General features: G+C 55.6%; 1 protein-coding gene across 1 annotated transcript in view; it reads right to left on the reverse strand.

Moving 5' to 3' along the window:
• Positions 1–6,035: 6,035 nt before the first annotated feature.
• LOC116957054 (uncharacterized) overlaps positions 6,036–15,205 on the reverse strand; it is a 53,307-nt gene continuing 44,137 nt past the window's right edge. The window contains exons 14-18 of the mRNA XM_076058253.1: positions 12,448–12,601; positions 12,167–12,281; positions 11,350–11,501; positions 7,757–7,843; positions 6,036–6,444 (exon numbers count right to left, since the gene is read on the reverse strand). Coding sequence (XP_075914368.1) covers positions 6,238–6,444; positions 7,757–7,843; positions 11,350–11,501; positions 12,167–12,281; positions 12,448–12,601 — 715 coding nt within the window. The 3' untranslated portion in view covers positions 6,036–6,237. The remainder of the gene's footprint in view (positions 6,445–7,756; positions 7,844–11,349; positions 11,502–12,166; positions 12,282–12,447; positions 12,602–15,205) is intronic.

Consider the following 15,205-nt stretch of genomic DNA (forward strand, 5'->3'; position numbering starts at 1 on the left):
CGCCGTTCGGTGGCCAGGCCCAAAGAAAGGGCCACCGTCCGAGCTCAGGAGCGCGAGTTTGCGTGACGATGGTGCATGACAAAGTCAGCAAGGTATTGTGGCTGGGGGGGGGGGGGGGGGGGGAAGGGGGCGGCACCTCGGAGATCGAACTTAACTCGTTCCGGAACACCCGCGCGTTCGAACACCGGACTTGTTCCAACAGCGAATCAATGCTCCCCCATAGGAATGAATGGAAATGGAATTAATTGGTTTCATACTCTTTGGTTCTATTGGGTAAAGTCACCACGTAGGTGAAAAAATAAAACGACAAAAAATCACGACGTTTCGGGCCACAACACAAGCGGCCTTCATCAGGTGAAGGGACGAGACTGTCTGGAGAACAGCGCTGGAGTGGGAGAAGCCACGCTTAGATCACGACCTTTAAGCTGTGTGAGAAGAATAAGACCACGCGCCTTGACAAAGGAATTAGCATATAAATTAGCATTGAAATGGCTCATTGAAATAGCTAAGTTAAAGTATACACATCCGCAGAGGTACCCCTTGACAAAGGAATTAGCATATAATTTAGCATTGAAATGGCTCATTGAAATAGCTAAGTTAAAGTATACACATCCGCAGAGGTACCCCTTGACAAAGGAATTAGCATATAATTTAGCATTGAAATGGCTTATTGAAATAGCTAAGTTAAAGTATACACATCCGCAGAGGTACCCCTTGACAAAGGAATTAGCATCGAATTTAGCATTGAAATAGCTGAGTGATTAGCTTGTAACTGGTCACAGAAATAGCTATGTTACAGTATATACACACAGCTTAAAGGTCGTGATCTAAGCGTGGCTTCTTCCACTCCAGCGCGAATTCCTTTGTCCAGGGGTACCTCTGCGGATGTGTACACTTTAACTTAGCTATTTCAATGAGCCATTTCAATGCTAAATTATATGCTAATTCCTTTGTCAAGGCGCGTGGTCTTATTCTTCTCACACAGCTTAAAGGTCGTGATCTAAGCGTGGCTTCTTCCACTCCAGCGCTGTCCTCCAGACAGTCTCGTCCCTTCACCTGATGAAGGCCGCTTGTGTTGTCGCCGAAACATCGTGATTTTTTTGTTATTTTATTTTTCACCTACGTGACTTTACCCAATAGAACCAAAGAGTATGGATCCTAGCAGTCACGAAAGCTTTAAATCTAGAATTAATTGGTTTCCCCGACAAAAGGATGCACCTGTTACAGGCCGTTTTTACAAAAAAAAAAGTTAACAACATTAAAACACAGTACAGTGGCACGTGAAAGCGTACGAAAAAAAACCCCAACGAGAAACACAGTTGTAATTGACAGAATAAACGAACTTTGAAACGTCACTTCACCCGTAGCAAGGGGAGTGGATGGCTCGAGCGGAAGGTGGCGGGGACAAAGTTGACGGGAACGACGTTTCATATATTTTTTTTTGCGGGTCTGCCACTGGGCTGAGAGGGCCACGCGTGAAACTGGGTCACTCGTCCTTTTGTCCCGCTCGCCCTGGCTAACGCGATCTCGGCCCACGCGGCTTCTCATCAAGCTGCTCGGCCAGCCGAATGTTTTTGTGCTCGATGTCCGGTGCGGCAAAAAAAAAACAAACAGAAAAACTAAAAAAAACCGGTCGAAAATTTCGTTCGCTCACCCGAATTGTTCCGAGTTCCGTGGGGGTCACTCTATCTCTCACCCCCCCCCCCCCCCCCCCCGAGTCTCCACTACATCGTGGTTAGTCTGTGGCAGGTCGCGACCTCGCGGCGGTGTTCCCTTCGGCAGTCGGAAGGCCAAGGCGGCTCAGCGAGACGTGCCGGAGAAACTTTGGACACTCCGCGGGGAGGGGGTCTTGCGAGCGCTTTTTGCTCGCATGCTGTCCGACAAAAGCTCGTCGCCCGAGCGCAAGACCCTCGCGCGGACGTGGCGGTCATTTTATTTCGTGCAATACCCGAAGTTGCCGACTCCCTCCGTATTCTATCTAACCTTTGACCTTCCCCGCGATGTACAAATGAAGCAATTGGCGGTGACCCCGAGGGAGGGAGGGGCGGGAGGGGGTGGCGGTGGTGGGAAAAACCGCGTGGCGACAGGAGCCTTGCTGCCGTACCCCCGACGACAAAACATCCAGTGGTCCGAACGATCGGCCTCGTCGAGAGCCACTCGGGGACACCCGGGCTTCGTAAGAAGTTGAAAAATTGCACACAAACACGTCAAATCCACCGCCCGGGGGTCACGAGCGCGGGCGGACTGAAAAATAATCATTTACCGTGGTGCGTCTCTGTGTCTATAATGATTCAGTTGTGTATCGTGACGACGGTACTTGATGTCAAACGCGTGGTGGTGGTGGGGGGGTGGGTGGGTGTGCCACTGTGGGGAGATGTTAACTAGCTCGCCCGGGTATGTAGGAGGTCGTGCGTTTCCATCCTGACCGACGCCTGCTGTTAGATGTGCGGCAGTCGGCGTGTCTCGCCCCGTTGGGTGGCGTGGAATTTCCCCCGTCCCCCCCCCCCCCACCACCGGGGTCCTCCGTTTCTTTTGCCCCTCCACATTGAGAATCACCATCAGCGCCGTCGCCATTGCCAACACGCGTCTGGCCGCTATAAGTTTGCACGTGACGACGAGCCGCCGAAACCCCCAACACGTACAGGCGTCAGGGTCGGGTGATCGAGCCCACGGCCTCCTGCACATCAGGGCGAGGGGGTTAACACCCCCGAGCCGACCGTGGCAGTGGCCACGAGGCTAATGCTGTTGGGGACCAAGGCCCCCATCGAATCGGACTCAATTGATTCCAACTTGATTTGAAGCTTTCGTAAACTGCAGCAATGACCCTTTGGTTTCTTCCGGTACGGTCACGTAGAGAGAAGATAAATTAAAGCAATAGGGTGTGACGTTTCGATTGGAAACACAAGGGAGCGTGATCAGGTAGAACAATATTTTGAGAGAGAGACAAAACACGGACACGGAGACACACACAAGAGAGACACACAAGCAGAGAGAGAGACAACACACAGAGACACAGAGAGAGACAACACACAGAGACACAGAGAGAGACAACACAGACACACACAGACACACAACATACACAAAGACACAGAGACAACACAGAGAGAGACAACAGACAACACAGAGACACACAACATAGACACTGAGAGACAACACAAAGACACACAGACAGACAACACAGAGACACACAGAGACACACAACATAGACACACAGAGAGACAACACAGAGAGACAACACAGAGACACACAGACACACAGAGAGACACAGAGACACACAGAGAGACACACAACATACACAGAGACACACAGAGAGACAACACAGAGACACACAACATAGACACACAGACACACAGAGAGAGACAACAGAGACACACAGAGAGACACACAACATAAACACACAAGCAGAGAGACAACACAGAGACACACACAGAGACACACAACATAGACACACAAGCAGAGACACAACACAGAGAGACACACAACACAGACACACAAGCAGAGAGACAACAAAGAGACACACAGAGAGACACATAGAGACACTGTATGTGTCTATGTTGTGTGTCTCTGTGTGGTCTCCGTGTCCGTGTTGCGTGTCTCTCTCTCAAATGTAGTTCTACCTGATCACGGTTGCTTGTGTTGCAATCGAAACGTCGACACTCCATTACTTAATTTATTTTCTTCCTACGTGACTCCACCGGAAGAACCAAGGAGGAAATGATTCCAGTCGGGTTCGAGGCGAAAATTCCAAATCCGAAACCACGCACCCGATCACTCCCACACACGGCGAAGACGGCGGTACACAACCCCCTCTCTCTCTCTCTCTCCAAGTTGCCTACCACCGTTCACTCCCACACACGGCGAAGGCGCCGGTACACAACCCTCTCTCTCTCCCGATCACTCCCACACACGGCGAAGACGGCGGTACACAACCCCCTCTCTCTCTCTCTCCCGATCACTCCCACACACGGCGAAGACGGCGGTACACAACCCAATCTCTCCACGTTGCCTACCACCGATCACTCCCACACACGGCGAAGACACCGATACACAACAACCCTCTCTCTCTCCCGATCACTCCCACACACAGCGAAGACACCGATACACAACAACCCCCCTCTCTCAACACACCGATGCACACGCAGGCGGGGTGTGTGTATGGTTTTCGTCGCGATTTCCTTTCAAATTCTCACGATTTATTTATTTATTCCCCGCCCCCCCGCACAGGCCCAATCTCACCTGCGGGCGGGCGAGGCGCGTTGAGAGCGAGCGAGAGAGCGAGCGAGCGGTGGGCGCGGAGTTTTTAAAAAAAAGAGAAATGACGGAGTAAAATTAAACTCGTCGACAGCGCACGGACGTCGCCGCTCGCACATCGCCGCACGTGGCCGTGGTAAAAACTAAAACCCGTGGGGGAGTGCGGCCGACAGCTACACCGCGGAACGTGGACGGGGCCAGGGGACGCCACGACTCGCGCCGTTCTCGCGTGTAGGGGGGAGGATTTGATTCGTTTTTGTTTACTGTTAAACCGTCAGACGCTCCCACCCCCCGACTCCCCCCCCCCTAAAAAAACGGGGGGGGGCCACCACGCCCCCCCCCCCCCCCCCACAGCAGAGGAGGTACACCGTCGGCGCCTCTCCCTCTCCAACCCCAACACAAATCCTTCAATCCCCTAGCTCCCGCAACCCCTCAAAAATCTATCCCACAGAAAGCAAACGCCGGTGAACTGGAGAGGTGGCTCAAGGCGGCGGCGGGGGCGGTGGCGAGGCGGTGGGGGCGGTGGTGCCGGGGGGGCGGTGGTGCCGGGGGGGCGGCGGTGAGGCGGTGGGGGCGGTGGTGCCGGTGCCTGGCCATCGGTTTGACGTCCAGGATGCGAGATCGCCGGTGTCGCTCAATTGCGGAGAGGGAGGAGGAGGAAGTGGAGGGGAGGGAGGGAGGAGAGGGAGGTGAGGGAGGGAGGGAGGGAAGGGAGGAAGGGAGGAGAGGGAGGAGAGGGAGGGAGGGAGGGGAGGGAGGGAGGGGAGGAGAGGGAGGGACGGAGGAGAGGGAGGGAGGAGAGGGAGGGGAGGGAGGGAGGGAGGGGAGGGAGGGAGGGAGGTAGGGAGGGAGGGAGGGAGGAGAGGGAGGGAGGGGGGGGAGGGAGGGGAGGGAGGGAGGGAGGGAGGTAGGGAGGGAGGGAGGGAGGAGAGGGAGGGAGGGGGGGGAGGGAGGGGAGGGAGGGAGGGAGGGAGGTAGGGAGGGAGGGAGGGAGGAGAGGGAGGGAGGGGAGGGAGGGAGACGACAGCTGTTCGCCACGGTGGCTGGGAGGATGTTGACGACCTCGCGACCGCTTGTCTCAGGAGGTCGTGGGTTCGATCCCCAACCCGATGACCCGCTGCTCGACATTGGGAGCTTGCGTGTCTGTCTCTCTGTCTGTCTCTCTCTCTGTCTGTCTCTCTCTCTGTCTGTCTCTCTCTCTGTCTCTCTCTCGGAGTCGATTTTTCTCACGATTTTTCCCTCCACATTTAAAAAAAACACACAAAACGTGCGTCTCAAAGCATGTTTGGGCTGCTATATACTTTTCCAAAAAAGAACTAGACAACTCAGCGGGGCCTTACCTGGTAAAGTAAAACTAGTTTGTTCTAATATCGCTTGAAAGTGGAAACATCTTTCTCTGCGGCAGGCTGACAACTCTCTCTCTCTCGTGATTGGTCAACGGCGGGAAAGTGCTCGACCCCCCCTCCGGTCAGAGACCGCTTCATTGGCCAACAGTTGTCAGCTGCTCTCTCACGATTGGTCAACGGCTTTCCCACCCCCCCCCCCCACCTCCCGCTCGCCCGTCTGCGATTGGTCGATCGGCAGCGACAACCGCCCCCGCCCCGCCCCGTGATTGGCCGACGGTACCGGTAACAACAACTCACCTCTCCTACCTCCGCCGCCTTGGGAAAAAAAATTCCCTGCCGCTCCTTCTCTCACGCACCGTTAAAAAAAACTCCCCCACCCACCCACCCACCACCCACCCACCCCCCCACCCACCCACCCACCGGAACCCCCCCCCCCCCCCAACCGAAATCCAAAACCCTGGTCCCTTCACGAGCCAAATGTCCTCTCCTCTAACGCCGGGGCGGCAGCGGCGGCTTTGTCGTCTTCTCCCCGCCGCCAACAAATGCCAACCGACCACGACCAAAGCGGCGGCGGCAGGCAATCGGCCTCCCGCCTCCTCCCGCCTCCTCCCGCCTCCCGACCCCATCCACCGCCTCCCCACTAGAGGATCTTCTCCTGGATGAAGGGGTGCTGCAGCGCCTGGTTGATGGAGACTCGCTTGGCCGGGTCGAGCATCAGCGTCTGCTCCAGCAGCTCGCGAAGCTGCAGGACCTTCTTTCGCTGCTCCTCGGGCAGCCGCTGGAAGCCCACCAGCTCGGCCAGCAGGTCCTTGGTGGGGTTGATGGAGCTCATGATGGTCACCTTCTCCTGCGCGTGGTGGTGGTGGTGGTGGTGATCGTGTGGAGGGGGGGAGGAGGGGAGGGGAGGGGAGGGGAGTAAGAGGAGGAGGATGATGTTGGTGGTGGTGGTGGTGATGGTGGTGATGAGGACAATGAGCAGGAGGAGTGTAAGGATAATGATGATGAGCGGGGGGAGGGGGGAAGAGGAGGTAGGATGGGAGGAGGAGGGTGGAAGGAGGATGATGATGAGGACGATGAGGACAATGAGCAGGAGGAGTGTAAGGATAATGATGATGAGGAGCGGGGGGAGGGAGGAGGAGGAGGAGGTAGGATGGGGGGAGGAGGGTGGGGGGAGGAGGTGTCAGAGGTCTTGAGGCTGTGACGCTGTATGAGGATAATTCCGGATGAGATTTCCGAAGTCGCCATTTGAATTGTACCCCCTGGCTGCCAACGAACCTCCTTCCCTGCGTTGTGTAGCCAAGTCACAAGGTCCAAGAGGTCTCTCCGTGTCCCCGTATCCCCATTCTACCCGTGTCTCCTGTCACCCGTGTCCCCACGCCACCTGTGACTCCCATGTCTCCAGTCTCCCGTGTCTCCACGCCACCCGTGACTCCCGTGTCTCTCTGTCTCCCGTGTCTCCACGCCACCCGTGACTCCCGTGTCTCTCTGTCTCCCGTGTCTCCACGCCACCCGTGACTCCCGTGTCTCTCTGTCTCCCGTGTCTCCACGCCACCCGTGACTCCCGTGTCTCTCTGTCTCCCGTGTCTCCACGCCACCCGTGACTCCCGTGTCTCCTGTCTCCCGTGTCTCCACGCCACCCGTGACTCCCCGTGTCTCTCTGTCTCCCGTGTCTCCACGCCACCCGTGACTCCCGTGTCTCCCGTGTCTCCCGTGTCTCCCGTGTCCCCACGCTACCCGTGTCTCCCGTGTCTCTCTGTCCCCGTGTCCCCACGCCACCCGTGACTCCCCGTGTCTCTCTGTCTCCCGTGTCCTCACGCTACCCGTGTCTCCCGTGTCTCTCTGTCTCCCGTGTCCCCACGACACCCGTGACTCCCCGTGTCTCTCTGTCTCCCGTGTCCTCACGCTACCCGTGTCTCCCGTGTCTCTCTGTCTCCCGTGTCTCCACGCCACCCGTGACTCCCCGTGTCTCTCTGTCCCCGTGTCCCCATGCCACCCGTGACTCCCGTGTCTCTCTGTCTCCCGTGTCCTCACGCTACCCGTGTCTCCCGTGTCTCTCTACCCGTGTCTCCCGTGTCTCTCTGTCTCCCGTGTCCCCACGCCACCCGTGACTCCCCGTGCCTCTCTGTCCCCCGCGTCTCCCGCGTCCCCAAGTGTCTCACCCTCTCTGTGACCTTGTCCACCTCAATGTACATGAAGTTGAGGTTTTGGTCAAAGTGCTGATCTTTGAATGTCCCTTTCCGGATCATCTGGAGCACACACACACACGCACACACACACGCACACACACACACACACAGCGTCACACACGCGCACACGCACACACACGCGCACACACACAGCGTCACACACGCACACACACACACATGCGCACAGCGTCACACACGCGCACACACACACAGCGTCACACACGCACAGCGTCACACACACACACAGCGTCACACACACACAGCGTCACACACGCGCGGCCGGTGCCGCCGGCGACTGCGGTCACTCTCCTCTCCGGGAAGGGGGGGGGGCCACGTGATGCGGCGATCCTCAAGACCGTTGGCGGACCGAGGATCGTCCGGTTTCCACGTTCCCTAGAGTATCGGGGGGCCCGCCGCTGCTGCTGCTGCTGCTGCTGTGAATTCGCCACACGCGGCGATGGCGATGAGCCGCCGGCGTTGGGCTGCTACCGTTTGTGATGGCCGGTTTGTCGCTTCTGACGAATGCCTAGAGGCAGCTCACCGGGGCCTTGCACCCGGCGAAATAAAAATGAAGTCGTTTTTTTTTTAAAAAAAAAAGCAGCAGTAGGAGTAGTTTAATGGAACAGAGTTTGTGTACTCTTTGGTTCTATTCGGTAAAGTCACCACGTAGGTAAAAAAATAAAACAACAAAAAATCACGACGTTTCGTCCACAACACAAGCGGCCTTCATCAGGTGTTGTTATATAAAAATTTTTTTACCTACGTGGTGACTTTAGCGAATAGAACCAAAGAGTATGGATCCTTGCAGTCACGAAAGCTTCAAATCTAGAATAGACTTTTGTGTCTTCTCTCCCACTCTGTTCTGAGTCGGTTTTGGTGCAGGAACCTCCGGTTACCTCCCGTGGCTAAATCCACACTCACAGTGGAAGTGGAATTGGCCAAACTCGCATTCCCCAATGCTAAAATGTTACCTGCAAACCACTCAAATGGGATCGCACGCAACAACAGCAGCAACAACAACAGCAGCAACAACAACATCGTCAAAAAACGTGGCAGGATCCTCCAGACAAAAAGAGAGAGGTGAACTTCATAGCCAGCCGGGCTAATCAGAGGTGCGGAGGAAGGACAACTGTGGGTCTGTGTGGTGAGTCTGTGGGTCTCTGTGTGGTGAGTCTGTGGGTCTCTGTGTGGTGAGTCTATGGGTCTCTGTGTGGTGAGTCTATGGGTCTCTGTGTGGTGAGTCTATGGGTCTCTGTGTGGTGAGTCTGTGGGTCTCTGTGTGGTGAGTCTGTGGGTCTCTGTGTGGTGAGTCTGTGGGTCTCTGTGTGGTGAGTCTGTGGGTCTCTGTGTGGTGAGTCTATGGGTCTCTGTGTGGTGAGTCTATGGGTCTCTGTGTGGTGAGTCTATGGGTCTCTGTGTGGTGAGTATGTGGGTCTCTGTGTTGTGAGTCTGTGGGTCTCTGTGTGGTGAGTTTGTGGGTCTCTGAGCGGTGAGTCTATGGGTCTCTGTGTGGTGAGTCTATGGGTCTCTGTGTGGTGAGTCTATGGGTCTCTGTGTGATGAGTCTATGAGTCTCTGTGTGGTGAGTCTATGGGTCTCTGTGTGATGAGTCTATGGGTCTCTGTGTGATGAGTCTATGGGTTTCTGTGTGGTGAGTCTATGGGTCTCTGTGTGGTGAGTCTATGGGTCTCTGTGTGGTGAGTCTATGGGTATCTTTGTGAGTTTATGGGTCTCTGTGAGTCTATGGGTCTCTGTGTGGTGAGTCTGTGGGTCTCTGTGTGGTGAGTCTGTGGGTCTCTGTGTGGTGAGTCTATGGGTCTCTGTGAGTCTATGGGTCTCTTTGTGAGTCTATGGGTCTCTGTGAGTCTGTGGGTCTCTGTGTAGTTAGTCTATGGGTGTCTGTGTAGTGAGTCTATGGGTCTCTGTGTAATTCTGTGGGTCGCTGTGTGAGTCTATGGGTCTCTGTGTGAGTCTATGGGTCTCTGTGTGAGTCTATGGGCCTCTGTGTGAGTCTATGGGGCTATGTGTAGTGAGTCTATGGGTGTTTGTGTAGTGAGTCTATGGGTCTATTTGTGAGTCTATGGGTCTCTGTGAGTCTATGGGTCTCTGTGAGAGTCTATGTGTCTCTGTGTGAGTCTATGGGTCTCTGTGAGTCTATGGGTCGCTGTGTGAGTCTATGGGTCTCTGTGAGTCTATGGGTCGCTGTGTGAGTCTATGGGTCTCTGTGTGAGTCTATGGGTCTCTGTGTGAGTCTATGTTATGTTGAACAACTTTCGCACCACCGTCGGAAGCCAACCGCGCGAATCGGAGCTGTGCGGGAAGGACAAGAAACGTAAATGAATTAGGCGTAAAAAGGAAAAAAGCCAAACGCACAGCACCCACTGTGACAATAAACCCCACACCATTAGACTCACACAGAGACCCATAGACTCACACAGAGACCCATAAACTCACACAGAGACCCATAGACTCACACAGAGACCAATGACTCACACACAGACCCATAGACTCACACAGAGACCCATAGACTCACACAGAGACCCATAGACTCACACAGAGACCCATAGACTCATCACAGAGACCCATAGATTCACACAGAGACCCATAGACTCACACAGAGACCCATAGACTCACACAGAGACCCATAGACTCACACAGAGACCAATGACTCACACACAGACCCATAGACTCACACAGAGACCCATAGACTCATACAGAGACCCATAAACTCACACAGAGACCCATAGACTCACACAGAGACCCATAGACTCACACAGAGACCCATAAACTCACACAGAGACCCATAAACTCACACAGAGACCCATAGACTCACACAGAGACCCATAGACTCACAGAGACCCATAGACTCACACAGAGACCCATAGACTCACACACAGACCCATAGACTCACACACAGAACCATAGACTCACCCAGAGACCCATAGACTAACACAGAGACCCATAGACTCACACAGAGACCCATAGACTCACACAGAGACCCATAAACTCACACAGAGACCCATAGACTCACACAGAGACCCATAGACTCACACACAGACCCATAGACTCATACAGAGACCCATAGACTCACACAGAGACCCATAGACTCACGAAGAGACCCATAGACTCACACAGAGACCCAGACTCACAAAGAGACCCATAGACTCACACAGAGACCCATAGACTCACGAAGAGACCCATAGACTCACACAGAGACCCACACACACATACACGTGCCACAATGCTCACGACCCTCTTCTGTAATGGCGATAGCTAAAACAAAGATCCCCCGTGTATAGCCTTGACAGACTGTTGGGGCAAGTGCCGTTACAGCGAGCAGCACCTGTGAAGGCCGGCACGGTGGCGCACGAGGGGGTGGGCGGCCAGCACCACGCCCGGCCGCCTTTGTCTCCCCCCAGTGGCGATGTTTACTACCACACCACCGTACCAGGCAACTAATTTGAGGCCGAGCCGACCTAGGGGAGGCCCAGGACCGATTCGGAGAATCGCCACTGGGCCGCCGGTTTCGTACCGCGACGCTGCCACCCCTCCCCGCCCCCGGCTCACCTTGTTGGGCATCTTTCCCTTGAGGTCCATCATGAGCTTGACCATGTGGTTGTTGGTCTTTCCGGGGAAGAGGATGCGTCCCGTGTACAGCTCGTACAGCGTGCAGCCCACGGACCACATGTCGATGGCGTAGTCGTAGGCCTTGCCGATCACTGGCAGCCGGGGTGGGGCGGGCGGGCGGGCGGGTCCGCAATGGACGTGGCGGGGAGGCAATGGTGAGGTTGGCTACGCGGTTCAAACGTACGCCCGTACAAAGGCTCGCGCAGAGACCCCCACGGACTCGCGCACACTGACACCGGCGAAGTCCGTGCAGAGAACCGTGGCTTGGCGTCCTTACCCCGCACCTCCGATTAGCACGGTCGGCTACGTGCGGTGTTAAGGACTCGCAGATTCATCGCGGAGAGGCGCAGAGACTCGCCAAAGACAAAGATCCCCAGCACAGCCTGAACATGCCATGGGGGGCAAGCGCTGTTAGCGAGCACCTGTGTAGGCCGGAACGGTGGCACACGAGGGGGGTGGGTGGCCAGCGCCACGCCCGGCCGCCTTTGTCTCCCCGGTGGCGATGTTTTACTACTACACACACCGCACAGCACCAGGTTCGTGACCGGCTCGGACAATCGTCACCGGTGCTGCATGACCCGAGCGGGATTCGAAGTCGGGTGGGCCGGGGTTTGAAGCCGCAGCGTGCCAACTGCTGCGCCACCGCTCCACCGCCATCGTCAATCCCCACCCCTCACCTCTCATGCACTCGCCCCTCCACCCCTCACCCCTCGACCCCTCACCCCTCACCCCTCAGCCCTCACCCCCCAGCGCTCACCGATCTCGGGTGCGCGGTAGAAGCGGCTCACGAGGTAGGGGGTGATGTCACAGTCGGCGATGTGCGACGCGGAACCAAAGTCGCACAGCTTCAGGATCGTCTTGGACTCGTTCACCTGGGCGGGCGGAGGGGGGGGGGACAGGAGTCATGGCAGGGGGCCACGCGGGGAGGGTTAGGGGGGGTCCCCCCCCCCCACCCCCCACCGCCAAACGCACGCACTGTGCCCCCCAACTTTGCGACATCATCAAGTACCCATCCCGCCCGCCCACCGCACCCCGCACCAGGATGTTGTCGGGCTTGATGTCGGCGTGCAGGATGTTGCACTTCTTGAGCAGCTTGAGCGCCAGGAAGAGCTGCTGGCTGTAGGAGCGCACCGCCTTAATGTGCAGCCCCACGTCCTTGCCGTACTTCTTCAGCACCTCACGCAGGTTCATGCTGGACAGCGCGGGGGTGGAGCGGGGGTGGAGCGGGGGAAGTTGGTGGTGGTGGAGAGGGAGAGAGAGAGAGGGGGAGAGGCACACACAGAGAGAGAGAGTGTGAGAGACACGTGGAGAGAGTGTGAGAGACACACAGAGAGTGTGAGACACACAGAGAGAGGGGGAGACACACACAGAGAGTGTGAGACACGTGGAGAGAGAGGGGGAGACACACAGAGAGTGTGAGACACACACAGAGAGTGTGAGACACGAGGGGGAGAGTGTGAGACACAGAGAGTGTGAGACACACACAGAGAGTGTGAGACACGTGGAGAGAGTGTGAGACACACACAGAGAGTGTGAGACACACACAGAGTGTGTGAGACACACACAGAGAGTGTGAGACACGAGGGGGAGAGTGAGACACAGAGAGTGTGAGACACACACAGAGAGTGTGAGACACACACAGAGAGTGTGAGACACACACAGAGAGTGTGAGACACACAGAGAGAGTGTGAGACACACACAGAGAGTGTGAGACACACACAGAGAGTGTGAGACACACACAGAGAGTGTGAGACACACACAGAGAGTGTGAGACACACACAGAGAGTGTGAGACACACACAGAGAGTGTGAGACACACACAGAGAGTGTGAGACACACACAGAGAGTGTGAGACACACACAGAGAGTGTGAGACACACGGAGACACGGGGGGAGAGAGTGTGAGACACACACAGAGAGTGTGAGATACGAGGGGGAGAGTGTGAGACACACGGAGACACACACAGAGAGTGTGAGACACGAGGAGAGAGAGAGGGGGAGACACACAGAGAGAATGTGAGACACGTGGAGAGAGTGTGAGACACGAGGAGAGAGTGTGAGACACACGGAGACACACACAGAGAGAGTGTGAGACACGTGGAGAGAGTGTGGGAGACACACAGAGTGTGAGACACGAGGGGGAGAGTGTGAGACACAGAGAGTGTGAGACACCCACAGAGAGTGTGAGACACGTGGAGAGAGTGTGGGACACACACAGAGAGTGTGAGACACGTGGAGAGAGTGTGAGACACACACAGAGAGTGTGAGACACATACAGAGAGTGTGAGACACACACAGAGAGTGTGAGACACACACAGAGAGTGTGAGACACACACAGAGAGTGTGAGACACACACAGAGAGTGTGAGACACACACAGAGAGTGTGAGACACACACAGAGAGAGTGTGAGACACACACAGAGAGTGTGAGACACACACAGAGAGTGTGAGACACACACAGAGAGAGTGTGAGACACACAGAGAGTGTGAGACACGTGGAGAGAGAGTGTGAGACACACAGAGAGAGTGTGAGACACGAGGGGGAGGGTGTGAGACACAGAGAGTGTGAGACACACACAGAGAGTGTGAGACACGTGGAGAAAGTGTGAGACACACACAGAGAGTGTGAGACACGTGGAGAGAGTGTGAGACACACACAGAGAGAGTGTGAGACACGTGGAGAGAGTGTGTGAGAGACACACAGAGAGTGTGAGACACGAGGGGGAGAGTGTGAGACACAGAGAGTGTGAGACACCCACAGAGAGTGTGAGACACGTGGAGAGAGTGTGGGACACACACAGAGAGTGTGAGACACGTGGAGAGAGTGTGAGACACACACAGAGAGTGTGAGACACATACAGAGAGTGTGAGACACACACAGAGAGTGTGAGACACACACAGAGAGTGTGAGACACACACAGAGAGTGTGAGACACACACAGAGAGTGTGAGACACACACAGAGAGTGTGAGACACACACAGAGAGTGTGAGACACACACAGAGAGAGTGTGAGACACACACAGAGAGTGTGAGACACACACAGAGAGTGTGAGACACACACAGAGAGAGTGTGAGACACACAGAGAGTGTGAGACACGTGGAGAGAGAGTGTGAGACACACAGAGAGAGTGTGAGACACGAGGGGGAGGGTGTGAGACACAGAGAGTGTGAGACACACACAGAGAGTGTGAGACACGTGGAGAAAGTGTGAGACACACACAGAGAGTGTGAGACACGTGGAGAGAGTGTGAGACACACACAGAGAGAGTGTGAGACACGTGGAGAGAGTGTGTGAGAGACACACAGAGAGTGTGAGACACGAGGGGGAGAGTGTGAGACACAGAGAGTGTGAGACACACACAGAGAGTGTGAGACACACACAGAGAGTGAGAGACACACACAGAGAGAGTGTGAGACACGTGGAGAGAGAGGGGGAGACACACAGAGAGAGTGTGAGACACGTGGAGAGAGTGTGAGACACAGAGAGTGTGAGACACACACAGAGAGTGTGAGACACACACAGAGAGAGTGTGAGACACACACAGAGAGAGTGTGAGACACACACAGAGAGTGTGAGACACACACAGAGAGTGTGAGACACACACAGAGAGTGTGAGACACGTGGAGAGAGTGTGGGAGACACACAGAGAGTGTGAGACACACACAGAGAGTGTGAGACACGTGGAGAGAGTGTGAGACACAGAGAGTGTGAGACACACACAGAAAGAGTGTGAGACACGTGGAGAGAATGTGAGACACGTGGAGAGAGTGTGAGACACACACAGAGAGTGTGAGACAC

Source organism: Petromyzon marinus (assembly GCF_048934315.1).
Source record: "Petromyzon marinus isolate PM22_M1 ecotype Great Lakes invasive population chromosome 69 unlocalized genomic scaffold, UKy_Petmar_22M1.pri1.0 chr69_unloc.2, whole genome shotgun sequence".
Lineage (NCBI taxonomy): Eukaryota > Metazoa > Chordata > Hyperoartia > Petromyzontiformes > Petromyzontidae > Petromyzon > Petromyzon marinus.